The sequence below is a fragment of the Bos indicus genome, chromosome 23 (assembly GCF_029378745.1).
Source record: "Bos indicus isolate NIAB-ARS_2022 breed Sahiwal x Tharparkar chromosome 23, NIAB-ARS_B.indTharparkar_mat_pri_1.0, whole genome shotgun sequence".
Classification (NCBI taxonomy): Eukaryota; Metazoa; Chordata; class Mammalia; order Artiodactyla; family Bovidae; genus Bos; species Bos indicus.
In genome coordinates this window covers 33,229,536-33,251,520 of record NC_091782.1, presented here as the reverse complement: position 1 = coordinate 33,251,520, position 21,985 = coordinate 33,229,536, and the positions used below count along the sequence as shown (strand labels likewise).

The 21,985-nt window shown below is 42.0% G+C and overlaps 1 protein-coding gene across 3 annotated transcripts; it reads left to right on the top strand.

The window, feature by feature from the left end:
• Nucleotides 1–1,250: 1,250 nt before the first annotated feature.
• On the top strand, nt 1,251–12,086 carry ZNF391 (zinc finger protein 391). 3 transcript variants are annotated; one of them, XM_019985279.2, is made up of 3 exons: nt 1,251–1,722; nt 7,561–7,668; nt 8,415–12,086. In XM_019985279.2, exon 3 carries the CDS (start codon nt 8,494–8,496, stop codon nt 9,568–9,570), a length of 1,077 nt encoding a protein of 358 aa, XP_019840838.2. In that variant the 5' UTR covers nt 1,251–1,722; nt 7,561–7,668; nt 8,415–8,493; the 3' UTR covers nt 9,571–12,086. The 3 variants fall into 3 exon arrangements, with proteins under 3 accessions (XP_019840838.2, XP_019840837.2, XP_070633638.1); XM_019985278.2 differs by having other exon boundaries at nt 7,558–7,668; XM_070777537.1 differs by lacking the exon at nt 1,251–1,722 and adding an exon at nt 1,730–1,952 and having other exon boundaries at nt 7,558–7,668.
• The last annotated feature ends 9,899 nt before the right edge of the window (nt 12,087–21,985 follow it).

The following is a 21,985-nucleotide window of genomic DNA, read 5'->3' as shown; positions in this document are numbered from 1 at the left end:
TTTCTAAAACCAGCTTGAACATCAGGAAGTTCACGGTTCACGTACTGCTGAAGCCTGGCTTGGAGAATTTTGAGCATTACTTTACTAGTGTGTGAGATGAATGCAGTTGTGTGGTAGTTTGAGCATTATTTGGCATTGCCTTTCTTTGGGATTGGAATGAAAGCTGACCTTTTCCAGTCTTGTGGCCACTGCTGAGTTTTCCAAATGTGCTGGCATATTGAGTGCCGCACTTTCACAGCAACATCTTTCAGATTTGAAATAGCTCAACTGGAATTCCATCACCTGCACTAGCTTTGTTCGTAGTGATGCTTTGTAAGGCCCACTTGATTTCACATTCCAGGATGTCTGGCTCTAGGTGAGTGATCACACCATCGTGATTATCTGGGTTGTGAAGATCTTTTTTGTACAGTTCTTCTGTGTATTCTTGCCATCTCTTCTTAATATCTGCTGCTTCTGTTAGGTCCCTACCATTTCTGTCCTTTATTGAGCCCATCTTTGCATGAAATGTTCCCTTGGTATCTCTAATTTTCTTGAAGAGATCTCTAGTCTTTCCCATTCTGTTGTTTTCCTCTATTTCTTTGCATTGGCCACTGAGGAAAGCTTTCTTATCTGTCCTTGCTATTCTTTGGAACTCTGCATTCAAATGAGTATATCTTTCCTTTTCTCCTTTGCTTCTTGCTTCCCTTCTTTTCACAGCTATTTGTAAGGCCTCCTCAGACAGCCATTTTGCTTTTTTGCACTTGTTTTTCTTGGGGATGGTCTTGATTCCTGTCTCCTGTACAATGTCACGAGCCTCCATCCATAGTTCATCAGGCACTCTATCAGATCTAGTCCCTTAAATCTAAAATATAAAAAATAATTTAACATGCTCCAAAGATCTAACTTTATGAGCAAAACTATAAAACTCTTAGGATAAAACACAGGTAAAAAAATATTCATGACCAGAGTGGCTTCCTAATTTTTTTAACCTTTACATCTCTTGGTGTAATTGTGGGTACCTGTCCTGCGTTTAATTGCATTTAAGCATCTAGAATGTGTGTGTGTTGGAGGCGGCGGGTGGGGGGGGGGTCGGTGGGGGGGAGTGGGGCGGGGCCTGTTACTCACAGAGATGGGCCGAGCATCACCTGTATTAGAATTATCTGGGATGACTGCTGAACATGCAATGTGTCTCAGATTTTCCTCAAGCCAACGAGTAGGGAAGCATGTGAATCTGTATTTTAATCAGTTCTGCAGGTATGTTGTTTAAAAATATGAACCAGGTTATACTTTGTATTAAGACCTTCAGGATCTTTCGAAGACCCGCTTTCCGGGCCTTTAGTGTCAAGTTCTCAATCTCAGTGTCACACCAGGGAAGGTGCTCTGCAATAATCTCCAAGAACGTCTGAGCATAGTTTGGCGGTTCAGGACCTTGCGGCGCAGGCGCGGAGCCACGGCCGTTGGTCTGCTTCCTATTCTTCTTAGCGTCTCTGTCCTCTAACAGGTCATCTGCTCCAGGAGAACTAGGGCTGGGCGGTTAATCAGACAATGACTGGCTCTCCGTACTGAGCAGCACACGAGTCTGAGTGGAAGAGTGTCAGTGACCTCGGGAAACGGTGAAACCCAGAGTTCGACTCAAGGGTTTCTCATTAATCCTTCCGGCTTCCTCTAGCTCTGCGCACTCAGGTTCCGTCCAAGCCAGGGTCCGGGCCAGGGTGTGTCCCGGCGCTCGGCCAGAGACGGCCGGTGAGTGGGGCACGCAGGGTCCTGGGTCCTGGACGGGTGGGCCTGGAGATTCTGAAGTGGTCGTGCCGAAACAGGTCTCGCGGGGAATACCAGCGAGTGGCCTGGGGGTGGCCTGTCCGCAGATCCGGCCGAGAGGTGCCTCCGCTGTTGGGACTCGGCACGGTATCTCGCCTCCCGGGTGGGCACAGCCTAGTCCTTCGGCTGCAGTGACAGTGGGTGATGCTCTTCGGGTGAGCCTCTGGGAGATGGAAATGATCAGAGTTGCGTTCTGCTCCGTTCTAGCTGGGCGAGCAAGGGCTTCTGTGTTGGGGGTGTTTCCCAGATGTTTAGCGGGTGCTAGGCACTAAGAGTTTTTAGCAGAATTAACTCATTTAATCCTCGCTTTAACCCCATGAGATGTACTATATTATCCTCATTTACAGATAAGAAAATCGAGGCACATAGAGACTAAGTACCTTACTTGAAATTACCGAACTTGAGAGCAGTAGTATTTTTCAGTGATTCTGATGATGAGGGTTGATGCTTGAACACAGCAGGTGTTATTTGTTAGAGGTACTGACAAATTCTGTATATCAAATTCTGTGAATCTGTTGTGACTTTGAGCCAATCTTTATGGAGACTGTTGTTTGAAGAGCATCTTGTGATAGGCCTGGAGACTTGACCATCTCTGTTCTACTAGAGTTGAATGGAGGCTGCTGAGGCTAACTCTGGTGCATTGGCAAAGGCTCCGGGAAATAGTCAGTCTGGTACCAGAAAGCAAAGCACCAGGAGAAGAGCTATTCAATTTTTTTTTTTAATGTAGAAATTTTCTTCAGTGCGGTTTCTATGTGTCTGTCGTAGGTGTCACATACACAAACAATATATAATAACAGTTACACATGTCAGGAGCTTATTTGCAATGCCAAAACAACTATTGGGGGAGGGGCAGGGAGGCTCTTGTACTGCACACTATATACACATTAGTTAAATTAGAGATAATCTTATATCAAACTGGCATATTTTACCAGTCATCAAGTATTAATAAGCATGAGAGTAAACCCTCAAAATTGGCTCTCTCCTTTGAACTCTGTTCTAGTTCTTTCTCTGTTCAGGACATTCTGCCTATTTTTAGATATTCTATGTTTTAAGAGTTCCAGTGAGTCAGTTTATAACTGTCTTCAAATTTCAGATCTTCCTGGTTTCCCTTTGTCTCCAAAACCCTGAACATTTTATCAAAAATAATCCTTCTCCAAGGTGGACTGTAACATGTAAAAATATAATAATATCCCACTATATACAAAATTCCCATTGTACCTATGTCACCTATATGGAGTGTGAATGTTCTCAGATCTTCAAGGACTTCTGTTGGGGATGAGGACTTTGCTTTAGAGGATTTAGAGGCTTTGCATTTTACCACCTGAGAGATTCACTATTTATCAATTGTGTAACTGTTAATACTTTAGTTCCATTGCACTGGAGAAGTAATTCTCTACCTATATGACCTACCGTCCCTTGTACTATCTCGAAATAAAATTCATAGGTAATATTAACTACCTACAGATATAATATCACTATATTACCTTAATTGTAATAAAAGGAGAAAAAAGGAAAGTAATTTAGAATAATATGTATTTCAGCATGTAAATGATTGGATAAAACAGACTGTTGTACTTATACATAGAATCACTGTGAATGCAACAGCTATGAATGCAGGCTGATATTTGAATATTGTAGTTAGGAATCTAATACCATAAGTGTTTTGATATTCCTCAAATGGTGAACAATTCCTAGTATCATTCAAAGAGAAAGAAGTATTTCCTTGATTTTGCACGACACAGCAAATTTCTACAAAATACTTTGTATTTACATGAAAAGTAGTGGTGCATTCCAGCCTCACGTAACCATTAACAAATTTTTTTTAAGTCTAGCAGGATAAAGAACATTCTTTGTTTTTGCAGAAATAGCCATCATCATTCAGTTCAGTTCACTTCAGTAGCTCAGTCGTGTCCGACTCTTTGCAACCCCATGAATCGCAGCACGCCAGGCCTCCCTGTCCATCACCAACTCCTGGAGTTCACTCAGACTCTCGTCCATCAAGTCAGTGATGCCATCCAGCCATCTCATCCTCTGTCGTCCCCTTCTCCTCCTGCCCCCAATCCCTCCCAGCATCATCAGAGTCTTTTCCAATGAGTCAACTCTTCGCCTGAGGTGGCCAAAGTACTGGAGTTTCAGCTTTAGCATCATTCCTTCCAAAGAAATCCCAGGGCTGATCTCCTTCAGAATGGACTGGTTGGATCTCCTTGCAGTCCAAGGGACTCTCAAGAGTCTTCTCCAACACCACACTTCAAAAGCATCAATTCTTCGGCCCTCAGCTTTCTTCACAGTCCAACTTTCACATCCATACATGACCACTGGAGAACTCATAGCCTTGACTAGACGGACCTTTGTTGGCAAAGTAATGTCTCTGCTTTTGAATATGCTATCTAGGTTGGTCATAACTTTCCTTCCAAGGAGTAAGTGTCTTTTAATTTCATGGCTGCAGTCACAATCTGCAGTGATTTTGGAGCCCCAAAAAATAGTTTCTCACTGTTTCCATTGTTTCCCCATCTATTTGCCATGAAGTGATGGGACCAGATGCCATGATCTTCGTTTTCTGAATGTTGAGCTTTAAGCCAACTTTTCCACTCTCCTCTTTCACTTTCATCAAGAGGCTTTTGAGTTCCTCTTCACTTTCTGCCATAAGGGTGGTGTCATCTGCATATCTGAGGTTATTGATATTTCTCCCGGCAATCTTGATTCTAGCTTGTGCTTCTTCCAGTCCAGCATTTCTCATGATGTACTCTGCATATAAGTTAAATAAGCAGGGTGACAATATACAGCCTTGACATACTCCTTTTCCTGTTTGGAACCAGTTTGTTGTTCCATGTCCAGTTCTAACTGTTGCTTCCTGACCTGCATACAGGTTTCTCAAGAGGCAGGTCAAGTAGTCTGGTATTCCCATCTCTTTCAGAATTTTCCACAGTTTATTGTGATCCACACAGTCAAAGGCTTTGGCATAGTCAATAAAGCAGAAATAGATGTTTTTCTGGAACTCTCTTCCTTTTTCCATGAACAGCAAATGTTGGCAATTTGATCTCTGGTTCCTCTGCCTTTTCTAAAACCAGCTTGAACATCAGGAAGTTCATGGTTCATGTATTGCTGAAGCCTGGCTTGGAGAATTTTGAGCATTACTTTACTAGTGTGTGAGATGAGTACAATTGTGAGGTAGTTTGAGCATTATTTGGCATTGCCTTTCTTTGGTATTAGAATGAAAACTGACCTTTTCCAGTCCTGTGGCTACTGCTGTTTTCCAAATTTGCTCGCATATTGAGTGCCGCACTTTCACAGCATCATCTTTCAGGATTTGGAATAGCTCAACTGGAATTCCATCCCTGCACTAGCTTTGTTAGTAGTGATGCTACCTAAGGCCCACTTGACTTCTCATTCCAGGATGTCTGGCTCTAGGTGAGTGATCACACCATTGTGATTACCTGGGTCATGAAGATCTTTTTTGTACAGTTCTTCTGTATATTCTTGCCACCTCTTAATATCTTCTGCTTCTGTTAGGTCCATACCATTTCTGTCCTTTATCGAGCCCATCTTTGCATGAAATGTTCCCTTGGTATCTCTAATTTTCTTGAAGAGATCTCTAGTCTTTCCCATTCTGTTGTTTTCCTCTATTTCTTTGCATTGGCCACTGAGGAAAGCTTTCTTATCTCTCCTTGCTATTCTTTGGAACTCTGCATTCAAATGGGTATATCTTTCCTTTTCTCCTTTGCTTCTCACTTCCCTCCTTTTCACAGCTATTTGTAAGGCCTCCCCAGACAGCTGTTTTGCTTTTTTGCATTTGTTTTTCTTGGGGATGGTCTTGATTCCTATCTCCTGTACAAAGTCACGAACCTCCATCCATAGTTCATCAGGCACTCTATCTATCAGATCTAGTCCCTTAAATCTATTTCTCACTTCCACTGTATAATCATAAGGGATTTGATTTAGGTTATACCTGAATGGTCTAGTGTTCTTCCCTACTTTCTTCAATTTCAGTCTGAATTTGCCAATAAGGAGTTCATGATCTGAGCCACAGTCAGCTCCCAGTCTTATTTTTGCTGACTGTATAGAGCTTCTCCATCTTTGGCTGCAAAGAATATAATCAATCTGCTTTCGGTGTTGACCATCTGGTGATGTCTATGTGTAGAGTCTTCTCTTGTGTTGTTGGAAGAAGTTGTTTGCTATGACCAGTGCATTTTCTTGGCAAAACTCTATTAGTCTTTGCCCTGCTTCATTCCATATTCCAAGGCCAAATTTTCCTGTTACCCCAGGTGTTTCTTGACTTCCTACTTTTGCATTCCTGTCCCCTATAATGAAAAGGACATCTTTTGGGGTGTTAGTCCTAAAAGATCTTGTAGGTCTTCATAGAACCATTCAACTTCAGCTTCTTCAGCATTACTGGTTGGGGCATAGACTTGGATTACTGTGATATTGAATGGTTTGCCTTGGAAATGAACAGAGATCATTCTGATTCTAATAACACCATGAAATCAATGTTTCAACCAAAACAAACAAAAACCCTCACAAATTCTCAAAACTGCCAACAGACTAATGGCAGAGTAGCTTAAGGATCTGGGCTGCAAGAATGTAGGCCAGCCAACCTAAGCAGTTAGGCAAATTGCTACTAAGAAATATTAGCACTATAAAGTATGCAACTGGATTTTATTCCAAGGTTCTAAATAAATTAGAAATTCTGACTTATCAATCAACTCAGTGGTAGGGTCTTGCATTCCCTGTTTCCAGCTGAAAGGAACGTTCTTGGCAAAGCTGGACACAGACAGCATCATCATCATTTGCTCTTGAGGTTCTCCATGGATGGCTTCTTGATGAACATCTTCCAAGGTTCACCTTGACATCTGGAAGGTTCCCAGTCTCTGAGAAAGGCAAGACTTATGAAACCAGATATGCTCCTAACCTAGTGGATCTCAAATAGTGCTGTGAGCAGAACCATTAGGGCAACTATTATACGGTTTATTGCCTACTGTCATACCCAAGGGCTCTGGATAAATTTACAAGAGAACGGGTTAAGGAAAAAGCTTCAATGGGGGGAACTCAAGAGTTCGGAGAAGGGCTTTCAGAAGAATAGGCACAGATTCCCATATCTTCCCCATTTTACTGCTAGAGCCAGGATGCTCTGTTAGATATTCAGTGTAGGTCAGTATTCTCAGTGAAGGCCTTGCTGTTCTTCCTTCTTATAAGGAAAATGTAAGAACAACCTTGGGAGTAGGAAGATAAACAGACTGTTTGGTACAGTCTGAATGTGGGGTACCAGCTTTTTAAAGGTGTCATCTGGGAATGCAGTTACCTAATACTTGGAAATTGGACCTTCCAGCAGGAGAAAGAAACCACCTGTCTTATGGGAGACTGAGTTTGTTTTAGATCCTCTAGGTCTGAGAAGAATGTTTGTAGGAAGGCTGGTCCCAGTGAGCACATTTTTCAGGCAACCTAGAGTGTTTCTTCTAAGGTTCATGTTGGACAATACAACTTGTCAAGTTATGTGAACTTACTACATACTCTCTAGGTCTGATGTAATGCCCAGTATCTAGAGTAACAAGTTCCATAAGTGATTCTGATGGGTATGTGTATAGCCTTTCTTTTGGAACCAATTTTAACCCAGAATTTTCAGATACACATTTTCTCCAGTGCTTCTTGCCACAGCCTTGTGAAATTTCACACTATCTTTTCTATAGATCAAAGCATTAATGTTGAGCTCTCAATAGCCCTGTGTTTCCAGCACCAATAGCCTTGTGTTAAATCACTTCTCATCAGCAGAATCCCAGCATGTGAACTGGACATGATCACCCAGTTGGAGGAAGAACAACTATACATACTGGATCTTCAGGGAACTGAAGAGGGGACTGACCAAAAATATCTGTTTAGGTGAGTAGTATTATGAAAAGACCACCAATTTGAAATTTAGGAGACATGAGCTCTTATAATTTGCTGGGTGACTTAAGGTACTCAGTGTTTCCTGTCCAATGAGCAAGTTGGCCTCAATGAACTCTAAGATCTGTTAAGATGAGATCCCTGGGAAGTGTTGTTAAACCTCTGAAATTTGGGGTCGTAGACTTGTTTAGAAGAGTACCTAAACTAGTTGGAAGAAGGGTTGGTGGGTTCAGTGGGGATAGTGGTATAATCATTAGCATTTCTGAAATTCTGTTCTCTCTCATTGCCAATAAAATGGTTGCATCCAACCTTGACAGAGTCTTCTCACTTTTTGCTTTTAGGAGGGTGGTTATCTTTCTACATTTGAGAGTCTTTACTCTTCTCATCCCTTTCCTTTCTCTCATTTACCATAAGTAACTGGCTAAATAGCTAATAGTTCATTTTACTTTCTAATCCCTTATTCTCTACTCATCAATTGTATGTCTGCTCATTTTCATTTTGGGGGGCTGAACATATTACCCAGTCCACTACTTGTATTTCTTGATGTCTCTTTGCATCCACTGTGAGAACTCTGTTATCTCTTCTGGCTTCATTCACTTTTCTTTCATTGTCCATTTAAATTTTCTCCCCATATAAAGTTGCTAGTGTGCATGAATTAGTTGTCTTTTATTTCTGGTGGTTTATTTTCCTTGTTCTCCACACTAGAGACAGGTGACATTTGCACTTTAAATGTCTTTCAGATAGGGAAGATTTGAACTGAACTGAAGCATCACCACCAATCAGGCTGTTTTGGAAGAACTAGAGTTTTCAGGGTCAGCAATGGAAAGTCTTCAAGGGAATACTGCCCAGCATCCTATGGATGAAAAAGCCTGTAAAAGTGAGGGCCAATTATCAAGGCAGACAAAATGTCCTGTACAGAAGAAATCTTCTTTTGAGAAAACAGCAATCAGAAAAGTGTCAGTGTCTCTCAAGGAGATTTTCACTAAGGAGAAAGGCCCTGAATACAGTAAATTTAATCTAAGCTCAAATTTTAATACACGGCAGAGAATTCCAAAGGGAGCTAGGTCCCCCAAATCTAGGAAAAACTCCAAAGATAATTCAGATTTAATTAAACACCAAAAACTCTTTCTGCAAAGGAAGCCTTGTAAATGCAATGAATGTGGTAAAGCCTTTAATTATGAATCAGACCTCATTGTCCACAGGAGAATTCATGGTGGAGAAAAGCCTTTTGAATGCAATGAATGTGGGAAAACTTTTAGCCGAAGCACACACCTTATTGAACATCAAAGAACTCACACTGGAGAGAAACCTTATGAATGCCCTGAATGTGGAAAAGCTTTTAGCCGGAGTACACACCTTAGTCTACATCAGAGGATCCATACTGGAGAAAAACCATATGAATGTAGTGAATGTGGAAAAGCCTTTAGCCGAAGCACTAACCTTAGTCAACATCAGCGAACTCATACTCAAGAAAAACCTTACAAGTGTAATGAATGCGGGAAAGCCTTCAGTGACCGTTCAACTATAATTCAGCATCAACGAATACACACTGGAGAGAATCCCTATGAATGCAGTGAATGTGGAAAAGCTTACAGTTGGATCTCATCTCTTATTGAACATCAGAGAACACACTCTGGAGAGAACCCCTATGAATGCAATGACTGTGGAAAAGTATTCAGTCGAAGCTCATCCCTTGCTGAACATCAGAGAATCCACACTGGAGAAAAGCCCCATGAGTGTAGAGTGTGTGGCAAGGGCTTTAGTCGGAGCTCCTCCCTTATTATTCACCAGAGAACTCATACCAGAGAGAAGCCTTTCAAGTGTAATAGCTGTGAGAAAGCCTTCAGTCAGAGTTCAACTCTTATTAGACATCAGCAACTTCACACTAAAGAGTAATATCTGAGCTTTCACTAATCTTGGCATAAGAGCACATAGCATAACCTCCTATAGCTGAAGAGAAATATATACTTGTTTGAATTTTCCTTTTCCACTAGCTATAAGCCAGTTTCAAGCTAGCCTTCCTTCCTTTATGGAAACTAAGTGATCAGATTCATTTCAACAAGGCGGGGATGAACTTTAAAAACCTTAGATATTCAGTCTAATATTTTGGAGGGCTCCAGTCTTAGAATATACCTTACTACCTTACACCTTTCAGTCCTTCACCTTATCTCTTCCATGGAGCTTTGGTCCCTGAACAACCAGTGAACCCTTTTCTTTCCCAACCACATCAGCCCCTTTACTTAAAAGAGGAAATCCTGTGTGTGGATGTTTTCAAGCTTGCTGACTCTAGTAGCAGAAGAGAAGCTGGCTTCAGAACAAAAATCTACCCATTAGTTTGGGGATGACAATAATAAGCCAAATTCAGTCTCTGGACTTAAAGGACAGTTTTTCTATTCCTTCCTCCCTTACCTTTTTGGCTACACCATATTTTCCTCAAAGTATAACCCATAGTTCTACTAATGTGCCTAATTAATCCTAGTATTATTTTATCTTATCCTGACCAAAAATGTCCTAAAAATCTTATATTTAGTTCCTACATTATCTTTAAAAAAAAATGCTGCCCTATATTAAAAACATTTTTTGTTTACACACTTCATAAATGTATACCCTCTGGTTCTGACTCTTACCAATCTTGTAAAGCTGATCTATCGAGGACAAATGCAGCGCCTACCTCTCAGTCCTTTTCCTACTTCACATTTGCAGAATTGGCACTTTGGGCTACTCTTATGCCTTAAAATTTGAGCCTCTGGGATCCATGATTCTGTGCTGATCCACAAATTTTTCTGCCTCCCAGCACTTCTCTGATTAACAGTGATTAGCTCTGTGACTTTGGGGCAAGAGTTGAGCCAGAATAATTTCATTTTATTGGCTTATAGTACTTATGGTTATTCAATTAGATTGTAAGCTTCTTAAAGACAAAAATCTTGTTTTAGATCCCTACAAAACATCCCACAGTGCTGAGTGGTCACTAAATGCCCCATAATTATTGCTTACCGATTCCTCTCTATCATGGGTAATCAGCCTGCTAGGGTTTATTTGAAATGGCCTAATAGTTGACTTTTTTCTCTGTGTTCCTACTGCTGCTGCTGCCAACTCCTTGGTAGTTTGGACCTAGGTTACCAGAGTGAACACACTGTTGCTGCTCTTATCTCTGTGTCTTTATCTAGCTGTTTTACTAAACTATCACTTAGCTCAGAAAGAATCTAGTTTCCCATTATCCCCAGGAAAAAGTTCAAACTGCTTTAACTTGAAGACCTTCCACAGTTGGATCTATTTATTTATTTTCATTACTCCCCAGTACAGCTGGGTGGCCCTACCCTTTGTCTCTGCCACAGCCTTTCTCTTCACACTTGTCTTCCTTTCAGATTATTCCATGGCATTGTTTTACATGTCCTGCTTTCTTCCTTGTATTAACATCTCCAGAAATCTTTTATAAAAGCCCTGCTCACATTCTGCCTTCACTGTGATATTTTCAATTGCCCACCTTCTTAGAAGTCTTTTACAGTGATGGTTTGCATCATTCTGCTGTATTACATAGTTTCTTATTCTGTTCTCTGGTTCTGTCAAGTGCTTTTAATCCATGAAATTTTTTGAAGTTAGAAATTGTCTTAAATCTCTTGAAGCCCCATCTACCCAAATGAATTCTAGTTTTAACTTAAATTGAGAGGGTTTAATTTAATGGTCCATTTGCTTTAATCTTTTGAATGGTGAGATAACCTCATGAATCTTTGGGTCATTTTTGTTTAATCTTTAATTATGTACATTGAGCCTTGGGACTGGCTCCCCTTCAGAGCTCCTAGGATGTTGGCCTTTTAGCTTTCCACTTCATGACACTGTTTTAAGGAGTAGGTGGGTTTATTCATATAAAGTGATGAAAACAGTGCCTGACATAATAAATGCTCAATAAATGCTAATAGTTATCATTCTATTTCTTAATATCTGCCTGTAGTCTTTCATTTCAATCCTGAAGGACCTGTAACTCCACAGAAATGGAAAACTAGGATCACAATAAAAAATAAGAAGATATTTCTTCTGACTGCCGTCCTGGATAATAGTCACCTACTTTATTTTAACTCTACTGTGTATCAAAAATGACTCAAGGCAGCTTACAAGATATGATACAACAGAAAACTGAAAACAATACAAATCAGCATTAGAGAAAGGAGAAGTTGCCTAGAAGATCAAGATCATGACAAATTGTGGTATGCAATATGGTTATTCAGGTAGAGATGCAAAGTGACCATTCAGGTGAAATGAGGTGCTCATTTGCTTACACTGTATTTGGATGGGGAGAAAATGTCCATTCTTCAAGGAAAGCCTGATAGATTTAAGATTTATTTCTCCATTGGCCTTCATGTAATTATACAGTGCACTTTTGATAACAAAAATTAAATTATGTGTTCTTCACAACACCTGGCAAACAGTGTATTTCCCAGTGAATAAATACTGAGTTCTTAGTGGAAGTCTCATAAAGGCAAATATGAAGATTCTTCTTGGGGTGGAGTTGGGTTAGAAGCAGCAGAGGACAGATTATACTGCATAATCAAGTAATTACTGAGTGCCAGAACAGCTCTTTTCACACATTTGAGTCATTTTACTTAACATATTATGGGGTGAAGAAACTGAAATTTACAAATGTTAAACAGCTTACCCAAAGATCAGGGTTTGACCCCACTACTGGACCTCTTGGGCTTTCCAGGTGGCTCAAGGGTAAAGATTCCACCTGCAATGCAGGAGACACAGGTTCCATTCCTGGGCTGGGAAGACCAACCTGGAGAAGGAAATGCCGATCCACTCCAGTATTCTTGCTTGGGGAATCCCATGGACAGAAGGAACCTGGCAGGCTATGGTCCATGGGCTTGCAAAAACTCAGATACAACTTTAGCGACTAAACAAGTGGATTTAAAGGAACAATCCTATGAAATTGGTGACTAGATATGGGCAGGAAGAATATCAGATCAGTCGCTCAGTCATGTCCGACACTATGCAACCCCATGAATTGCAGCATGCCAGGCCTCCCTGTCCATCACCAACTCCCGGAGTTCACTCAGATTCACGTCCATCGAGTCAGTGATGCCATCCAGACATCTCATCCTCTGTCGTCCCCTTCTCCTCTTGCCCCCAATCCCTCCCAGCATCAGAGTCTTTTCCAATGAGTCAACTCTTCCAATGAGGTGGCCAAAGTGCTGGAGTTTCAGCTTTAGCATCATTCCTTCCAAAGAAATCCCAGGGCTGATATCCTTCAGAATGGACTGGCTGGGTCTCCTTGCAGTCCAAGGGACTCTCAAGAGTCTTCTCCAACACCACAGTTCAAAAGCATCAATTCTTCGGCGCTCAGCCATCTTCACAGTCCAACTCTCACATCCATACATGACCACAGGAAAAACCATAGCCTTGACTAGACAGACCTTTGTTGGCAAAGTAATGTCTCTGCTTTTGAATATGCTATCTAGGTTGGTCATAACTTTCCTTCCAAGGAGTAAGCGTCTTTTAATTTCATGGCTGCAGTCACCATCTGTAGTGATTTTGGAGCCCAGAAAAATAAAGTCTGACACTTTCCACTGTTTCCCCATCTATTTCCCATGAAGTGATGGGACCAGATGCCATGATCTTTGTTTTCTGAATGTGGAGTTTTAGGCCAACTTTTTCACTCTCCACTTTCACTTTCATCAAGAGGCTTTTGAGTTCCTCTTCACTTTCTGCCATAAGGGTGGTGTCATCTGCATATCTGAGGTTCTTGATATTTCTCCCGGCAATCTTGATTCCAGCTTGTGTTTCTTCCAGTCCAGCGTTTCTCATGATGTACTCTGCATAGAAGTTAAATAAGCAGGGTGACAATATACAGCCTTGACGTACTCCTTTTCCTATTTGGAACCAGTCTGTTGTTCCATGTCCAGTTCTAACTGTTGCTTCCTGACCTGCATACAGGTTTCTCAAAAGGCAGGTCAGGTGGTCTGGTATTCCCATCTCTTGAAGAATTTTCCACAGTTTATTGTGATCCACACAGTCAAAGGCTTTAGCATAGTCAATAAAGCAGAAATAGATGTTTTTCTGGAACTCTCTTGCTTTTTCTATGATCCAGCGGATGTTGGCAATTTGATCTCTGGTTCCTCTGCCTTTTCTAAAACCAGCTTGAACATCAGGAAGTTCTCGGTTCACATACTGCTGGAGCCTGGCTTGGAGAATTTTGAGCATTACTTTACTAGCGTGTGAGATGAGTACAATTGTGAGGTAGTTTGAGTATTCTTTGGCATTGCCTTTCTTTGGGATTGGAATGAAAACTGACCTTTTCCAGTCCTGTGGCCACTGCTGAGTTTTCCAAATTTGCTGGCATATTGAGTGCAGCACTTTCACAGCATCATCTTTCAGGATTTGGAATAGCTCAACTGGAATTCAATCACCTCCACTAGCTTTGTTCATAGTGATGCTTTCTAAGGCCCACTTGACTTCACATTCCAGGATGTCAGGCTCTAGGTGAGTGATCACACCATCATGATTATCTGGGTCATGAAGATCTTTTTTGTACAGTTCTTCTGTGTATTCTTGCCATCTCTTCTTAATATCTTCTGCTTCTGTTAGGTCCATACCATTTCTGTCCTTTATCCAGCCCATCTTTGCATGAAATGTTCCTTTGGTATCTCTGATTTTCTTGAAGAGATCTCTAGTCTTTCCCATTCTGTTGTTTTCCTCTATTTCTTTGCATTGATCGCTGAAGAAGGCTTTCTTATCTCTTCTTGCTATTCTTTGGAGTTCTGCATTCAGATGTTTATATCTTTCCTTTTCTCCTTTGCTTTTCGCTTCTCTTCTTTTCACAGCTATTTGTAAGGCCTCCCCAGACAGCCATTTTGCTTTTTTGCATTTCTTTTCCATGGGGATGGTCTTGATCCCTGTCTCCTGTACAATGTCACGAACCTCATTCCATAGTTCATCAGGCACTTTATCTATCAGATCTAGGCCCTTAAATCTATTTCTCACTTCCACTGTATAATCATAAGGGATTTGATTTAGGTCATACCTGAATGGTCTAGTGTTTTTCCCTACTTTCTTCAATTTCAGTCTGAATTTGGCAATAAGGAGTTCGTGGTCTGAGCCACAGTCAGCTCCTGGTCTTGTTTTTGCTGACTGTATAGAGCTTCTCCATCTTTGGCTGCAAAGAATATAATCAATCTGCTTTTGGTGTTGACCATCTGGTGATGTCCATGTATAGAGTCTTCTCTTTTGTTGTTGGAAGAGGGTGTTTGCTATGACCAGTGCATTTTCTTGGCAAAACTCTATTAGTCTTTGCCCTGCTTCATTCCGTATTCCAAGGCCAAATTTGCCTGTTACCCCAGGTGTTTCTTGACTTCCTACTTTTGCATTCCTGTCCCCTATAATGAAAAGGACATCTTTTTTGGGTGTTAGTTCTAAAAGGTCTTGTAGGTCTTCATAGAACCATTCAACTTCAGCTTCTTCAGCATTACTGGTTGGGGCATAGACTTGGATTACTGTGATATTGAATGGTTTGCCTTGGAAACGAACAGAGATCATTCTGTCATTTTGGAGATTGCATCCAAGTACTGCATTTCAGACTCTTCTGTTGACCATGATGGCCACTCCATTTCTTCTGAGGGATTCCTGCCCACAGTAGTAGATATAATGGTCATCTGAGTTAAATTCACCCATTCCAGTCCATTTTAGTTCGCTGATTCCTAGAATGTCGACATTTACTCTTGCCATCTCCTGTTTGACCACTTCCAGTTTGCCTTGACTCATGGACCTGACATTCCAGGTTCCTATGCAATATTGCTCTTTACAGCATCAGACCTTGTTTCTATCACCGTCACATCCACAGCTGGGTATTCTTTTTGCTTTGGCTCCATCCTTCATTCTTTCTGGAATTATTTCTCCACTGATCTCCAGTAGCATATTGGGCACCTACTGACCTGGGGAGTTCCTCTTTCAGTATCCTATCATTTTGCCTTTTCATACTGTTCATGGGGTTCTCAAGGCAAGAATACTGAAGTGGTTTGCCATTCCCTTCTCCAGTGGACCACATTCTGTCAGATCTCTCCACCATGACCCGCCCATCTTGGGTTGCCCCACGGGCATGGCTTAGTTTCATTGAGTTAGACAAGGCTGTGGTCCTAGTGTGACTAGATTGACTAGTTTTCTGTGAGTATGGTTTCAGTGTGTTTGCCCTCTGATGCCCTCTTGCAACACCTACCGTCTTCTTGGGTTTCTCTTACCTTGGGCGTGGGGTATCTGTTCACGGCTGCTCCAGCTAAACGTAGCCATTGCTCCTTACCTTGGACGAGGGGTATCTCCTCACCGCCGCCCTTCCTGACCTTCAACGTGGGATAGCTCCTCTAGGCCCTCCTGCGCCCGCGCAGCAGGAAGAAGAGGGACCAGTAATTCCTTAATTGCTGTTAACTTTCATGTAAACTATGTAGGGCATGAAGCAGAGGAACTAACTAAATTAGTTAGAGACTAACTCAGCAGTTAGCCATGCATACAAAATATTAAAGAGTTGAAAACCTGATATGATTAATTTGCAACTCTAAAGTCAATGTGGAATCCAAAACTTTTGGAATTTCTGGTGGGGAAGTCGGGTCAAAGGAGTAATGTGGAGTGGGGAGTCTTATTCTAAGGAAAAACGGAGGGTCTTCCAGTACAGCCAGAATCACCGTGACTCGGCTCACACTGAAGCATGTCTTCAGAATAATCTCTGTCCTTGCACGGAGCCCCTATCCAGACTCTCAGCGTGGGCCATTTCTGGAAACGCCGTACGTGGATGGGGAGAAAGGCTCTCGCGGAGGCAAGCTGCCTTCCTTGACGTCATTCGACCAGAAGGAGGCGCTTGAGTGCGAAGACCACCGCGGGGATAAAGGCCTCTGAGCTCCGCGCTTTCGCTGTGTTCCTGGACTTTCATGGTGACCTTTGTGTGTCCAGATTTCCCCTAACAAAGCTGAGATGGCTACTCCTAGAAGCCACTGGATGGGGGCCAGCGACCGTCTCAACCGCCCCAAGCCATCTTCCAGCTTCCTGGGGGGCGCTCTGAAGCTAGATCGGCCAAAGAACTTGTCCTACATCTGAGAACTACAATTCCCAGAAAGCTCAGAGACTCGCAGTCGACAGAGCGCTAAGACTCTATTTCCCAGAAGTCTTAGGGCCAATTCCCACCCTCATTGAAAAACCCTCTTTCGTGTCTCTCCTGCTGAAGATTCTAAAGGCTGTTGTGGTAGGCGATGCAATGCAACGAGCTGTGACGATACCAATGAGCCTCGTTTTGGGAAAGTATCCTAGCCTGAATCTCTGTCACTTCTTTTTCCAGAAAATTGATAAAGCAGAGTGAAGTTTTCACCCTTTTCCGTTAGATTTTGTTCATTTAACTGGTGTGTTAGGCGTCTCCTGTGTTAAATCTACTTTCCTGATACGTGAACTGAGATTGAAGATGAGTCACTTTCTTATCTATTCATTCAGCTTCATTAAACAGGCCACGTTCTCCCTGCCGCCCACCCCATCCCCCATCCTAACATGCACAAACACACTCTGAAAAGCATAAATAAAAACCAAAAAATAAACACTGATCACATTACTTGGATCATCCCTGAACGTAGTAAATGTTCTTTCAGCCTTTTCTTCTTCTTCTGATATCTATATATCTACATATGCTAGATATGGAGATGGATTTTGTGTATACATAAAAAAAGCTTTAGTTGTATATAACAAAAGATTTACTATATACATTTATCTTGAACTTTCCCCATGTTAGTATTTTCCAATATAATTTTTAATGGTACCGTCAAAGAACTAATCCTGTCCCTGTATCAAGCATTTCTTTTCCAGCTTCCTAAATACCAGTGTTTTTATTTGGAAACCCTAGCAAATGGCTTCAATCTGCTGTCAAAACAACTTTATAAACTTATTGTTAATTTTATTACTTGTGATAATGACATGGTTATGTTTAAAAGGAAGAAAAAGACTGTATTGGTTAAAAGATACATGGGTTCAGTGGTGATGGTGTTTAGTCACTAAGTCGTGTCTGACTCTTTGCAACCCCATGGACTGTAGCCCTCTGTCCATGCGATTTCCTATGCCAGAATACTGGAGTGGGTTGCTATTTCCTCCTCCAGGGGATCTTCCCCATCCAGGGATCGAACCTGTGTCTCCTGCATTGGCAGGCCAGATCTTTACCCCCAAACCACACATACAACAAGATACATACAAAAGATACATACAACAAGACAAATGATGTCTGGGTCTTACTTTAAAATATTCCAGGAAAAAAAAAAATTTTTAAATAAAAAGTCAGAGAGGGATTGCTAAACAAGATTGGCAAATATTGATTATTGTTTAGTCTGGGTGAAGAATACACCAGAGTTCACGTTTCTGTTTTGTGTTTATTTGAAATTTTCTGTAATAATTTTTAAAAATGTATACTAGCATTCTTTTTGGAACAATGTGTCCAGCTAATACCTTCCAACCTCATGTTCAAGTCATCCTTTGACCTCTGCTCAAATGAATTTTCAGCTCCACTGTTATATCTGTAATGCTGACTGATTCCTTTTCCTGGGACCCATCTTCTTACTAGATTTTTTTTCACTGTACCTCTGAAACTAAAGTAAATCTCAGCTCCTTAGAGAACACATGTTTTACCTTCATGCTCTCCCACATTTCAGTCTTCTCCTGATCTCTCCTATGTATATGACTGTGGCATCTATCTGGCTTTTATACTTCTGCTCTATTTCATGTCTCATTTCATGCTGCTGCTGCTAAGTTGCTTTAGTCGTGTCCGACTCTGTGTGACCCCATAGACAGCAGCCCACCAGGCTCCCCGGTCCCTGGGATTCTCCAGGCAAGAACACTGGAGTGGGTTGCCATTTCCTTCTTCAATGAGGAAGTGAAAGTGAAGCTGCTCAGTTGTGTCCGAGCCTCAGCGACCCCATGGACTGCAGCCTTCCAGGCTCCTCCATCCATGGGATTTTCCAGGTAAGAGTACTAGAGTGGGGTGCCATTGCCTTCTCCCATTTAATGCTAAGTGGCACCAATGTGCCTGACAGAGTAGTTGCTCAGTAAATATTTGTTGAATCAATATCCACGTGGGTGAATCATCCAGCGAACATTCTGCCTTTTATCTGGAACCTTGGGGTCTTGGCAGGCAGGAATCCCCACGCGTGTGGGTAATGCAGCAGCTGCTGTGTGTGCTTCTCCTCTCCCACTAGTGGATCTTATCCTTCCCTTTTTAATTCTTGTTCCAAAAGTCCTCCTCCTCCTCTGCCTTTTAAAGGTGCCTGCCATCTGCTCCCCACCCACAAGCTTCTGTCCTTCACACGTTCCACACCCACTATCTATCCCAACATTGTCAGAGATACCATTTCTTTCTGCCTCCTTGAGGACTTTACTCTCACATTCCTTTCACTTTTCAGACTCTCCTTTTCTAGTGACTCATTACCAATGTAAACAAGTCTAACTGCTGTTGTTCAGTCGCCCAGTTGTGTCCAACGCTTTGCAACCCCATGGGCTGCAGCACACCAGGTCTCCCTGTCCTTCACCATCTCCCAGAATTTGCCCAAGTTCATGTTCATTGCATGAACATTGCAAACAGATAACTCATTGGAAAAATCCCTGATGCTGAGAAAGATTGAGGGCAGAAGGAGAAGAGGGTGTCAGACGATAAGATGGCTGGACAGCATTGATCCAAACAAGTCTAATAGTTCTCTCTTATTTAAAAACATAGTCAAAGCTGTGGTTTTTCCAGTAGTCATGTATGGATGTGAGAATTGAACCATAAAGAAAGCTGAGCACTGAAGAATTGATGCTTTTAAACTGTGGTGTTGGAGAAGACTCTTGAGAATCCCTTGGCCTGCAAAAAGATCAAATCAGTCAGTCCTAAAGGAAATCAGTCCGAAATATTCATTGGAAGGGCTGAAGCTGAAGCTGAAGCTCCAATACTTTGGCCACCTGATGCGAAGAATTGACTCATTGGAAAAGACTGTGACGCTGGGAAAGATTGAAGGCAGGAGGAGAAGGGGATGACAGAGGATGAGATGGTTGGATGGCATTTCAACTCGATTGACATGAGTTTGAGCGGCCTCCATCAGTTGGTGATGGACAGGGAAGCCTGGCGTGCTGCAGTCCATGGCGTCTCAGAGAGTCAGATACGACTGGGTGAGTGACTGAACTGAACTGATTTAAAAAGATTCTACTTAAATTCACATGCTGCTTTACCCACCCAGTTAATTCTCCCCTTAGAGATTCCAGGAGTGTGGATCAGCCAACAACTCAATTTTGGCCCAGTGAAACATTTCAGACTTCTGGACTACAAGTCTTTGAAAATAGATTTGTTGTTTTAAGGCACCAATTTGTTACAGCAGCCATGGAAAATGATTACATTTTTCTTTTGCTCTTGCTCTTTCAGGCTCCAGGTGGTAGTTGTCCTGCAATTGTTAGATGCTAGTGTTCCACTCTCCTTTGCTGGTTTCCTCTGTTTAAATTTTCTTCAGTTAAACTAAGTATGGCCATTAGTTTCTGCATGGGACACTGCCTAGAGGTGGAGTGAAAAGGGACCAAATAAGAAGTGGCACCTGAAAATACCTTCCTTCATCAATAGACGCACTCCTTGTTTCCTGGTCTTCTTGGGCAGTGCCATAACTGTGGCTCCAGATTTCTCTTGGCCCCAAAGTAATCTGCTCAGAACTACATTGCCCAGGGGCCTCAGTAAGGATACATTCTCTTGGACCTGGATCTTGAGCCTTTATGCTTTCTCACTAGTCCAATATGGAGATGAATGCCCTCATCCCTATTCAAGGGTGAGTTCATCCATGGCCCAGGCACCCATCTGAGCCCATCTGAGACAAAGGTGTGTCCAAGACAGGGTCTAGAATACAGGCTCCATCACATTGTGAGGTCATTCATATCATCTCCCCCTCCCACAAAACCATCCCCAAGGACAAATCCAGAGAAAGAGAAACTGCTCTGACTTTGGTCTTGTCATAAATTTTCCCTAGGAACCACTCTCTACCATTAGCTGGACAGATATACCACCACTAAATTTTAATAATTGTGGTTTATAGAAGAAAAAGGTAATTAAATTTTTTTTTGGTAATTAATTTTTAAAAATGTCTTGCTATATCTCTTAAACCTTGAACTATAAACACTCTCCAGCACTGATAGGCCACACAGAGAGCAAAGTAATTATATGTGATTTAACATTATATCTTGTTTCAATGCAGCAAGTAGATGTGATTTTTCTTTCTTTTTTTTTTTTTTTTGCCACACTGAGTGGAATGCAGACCAACCAGGGATAGAACCCACACCCCTGCATTGAAAGTGCCATCTTTAAACACTGGACAGCCAGAGAAGTCCCACCTATACAATGATTTTAATTTTGCAGGGTGTTTTTGTAGTTGAACCAGAATTTCTTCAGGGAAATAATTTGATTCCTAACACCTTTATGTGTTGAAACCTGAGCTTTAGTTCATGCAAAGACTGTCTGGGGTGGAGGTGCTATGGTCACCCCCACATAGGCAGGTGGATCATCCCCACTGAAAATTTGGTTCAGATGTCAAGTCTGATGACTCCCCACATGCCCCAATAGCGTATGAAGCGCTTTATTGTCCATAAATAAAACCTTTCTGGGGAGAGCACAGCAGGCTCCCAAACTGGCCTGATAACAGCCCAAGAGAGAGCAGGGAGGGAGTTCCATATCAGGTTTATGGTGGATGGGGTTGGACTGGGATTGGGGTTCATGCATGTGAGCCAGGGATTGTGTGGTTTGAACACCCTCTACCCAAACACCAAGGGAGGAAGCACCCAGGCTTGCTTATTTAGCTTGCCCAGATAGGAAGCACAAGGGGAAAGGACAGGGCTTGAAATGTCAGCAGTCAGTCATTAAAATATAAACAGACTCAATTACAGGTGGTGTTTTGCATGAAGAGTCAAGAAACTTATGGAAAATAATTCATCCTAAGGGAAATGAAGGTGGATATGTTCCAGGTATCAAAAGCAGAGTGCCAACAGCTCAGGTCAAGGATGATTTTGAGTACCACATGCTGTCTCATGTTGTACAATCATCTTTCCTAGCTGCTTGAACTGTAGAGAGATCAAGTAAAAATTTTCAAAGTGCTCTTTCTTCAGCAATCTCTATTACTCCCGAAAGGCAAACAGGGAGGCATCTCGACTTTTTAACATAGCTCTTTAAGCCCCCCTGAGCTCGTATCACAGTATTCACAGGCCCTGTGTCCCTCCATTTTCTCTGTCCCTTCCTAGTTTCATTTCCTTCTCTCCAGCCTGGATGCTATAATTTACCTAGGGACTTGGGCCATGATTATGA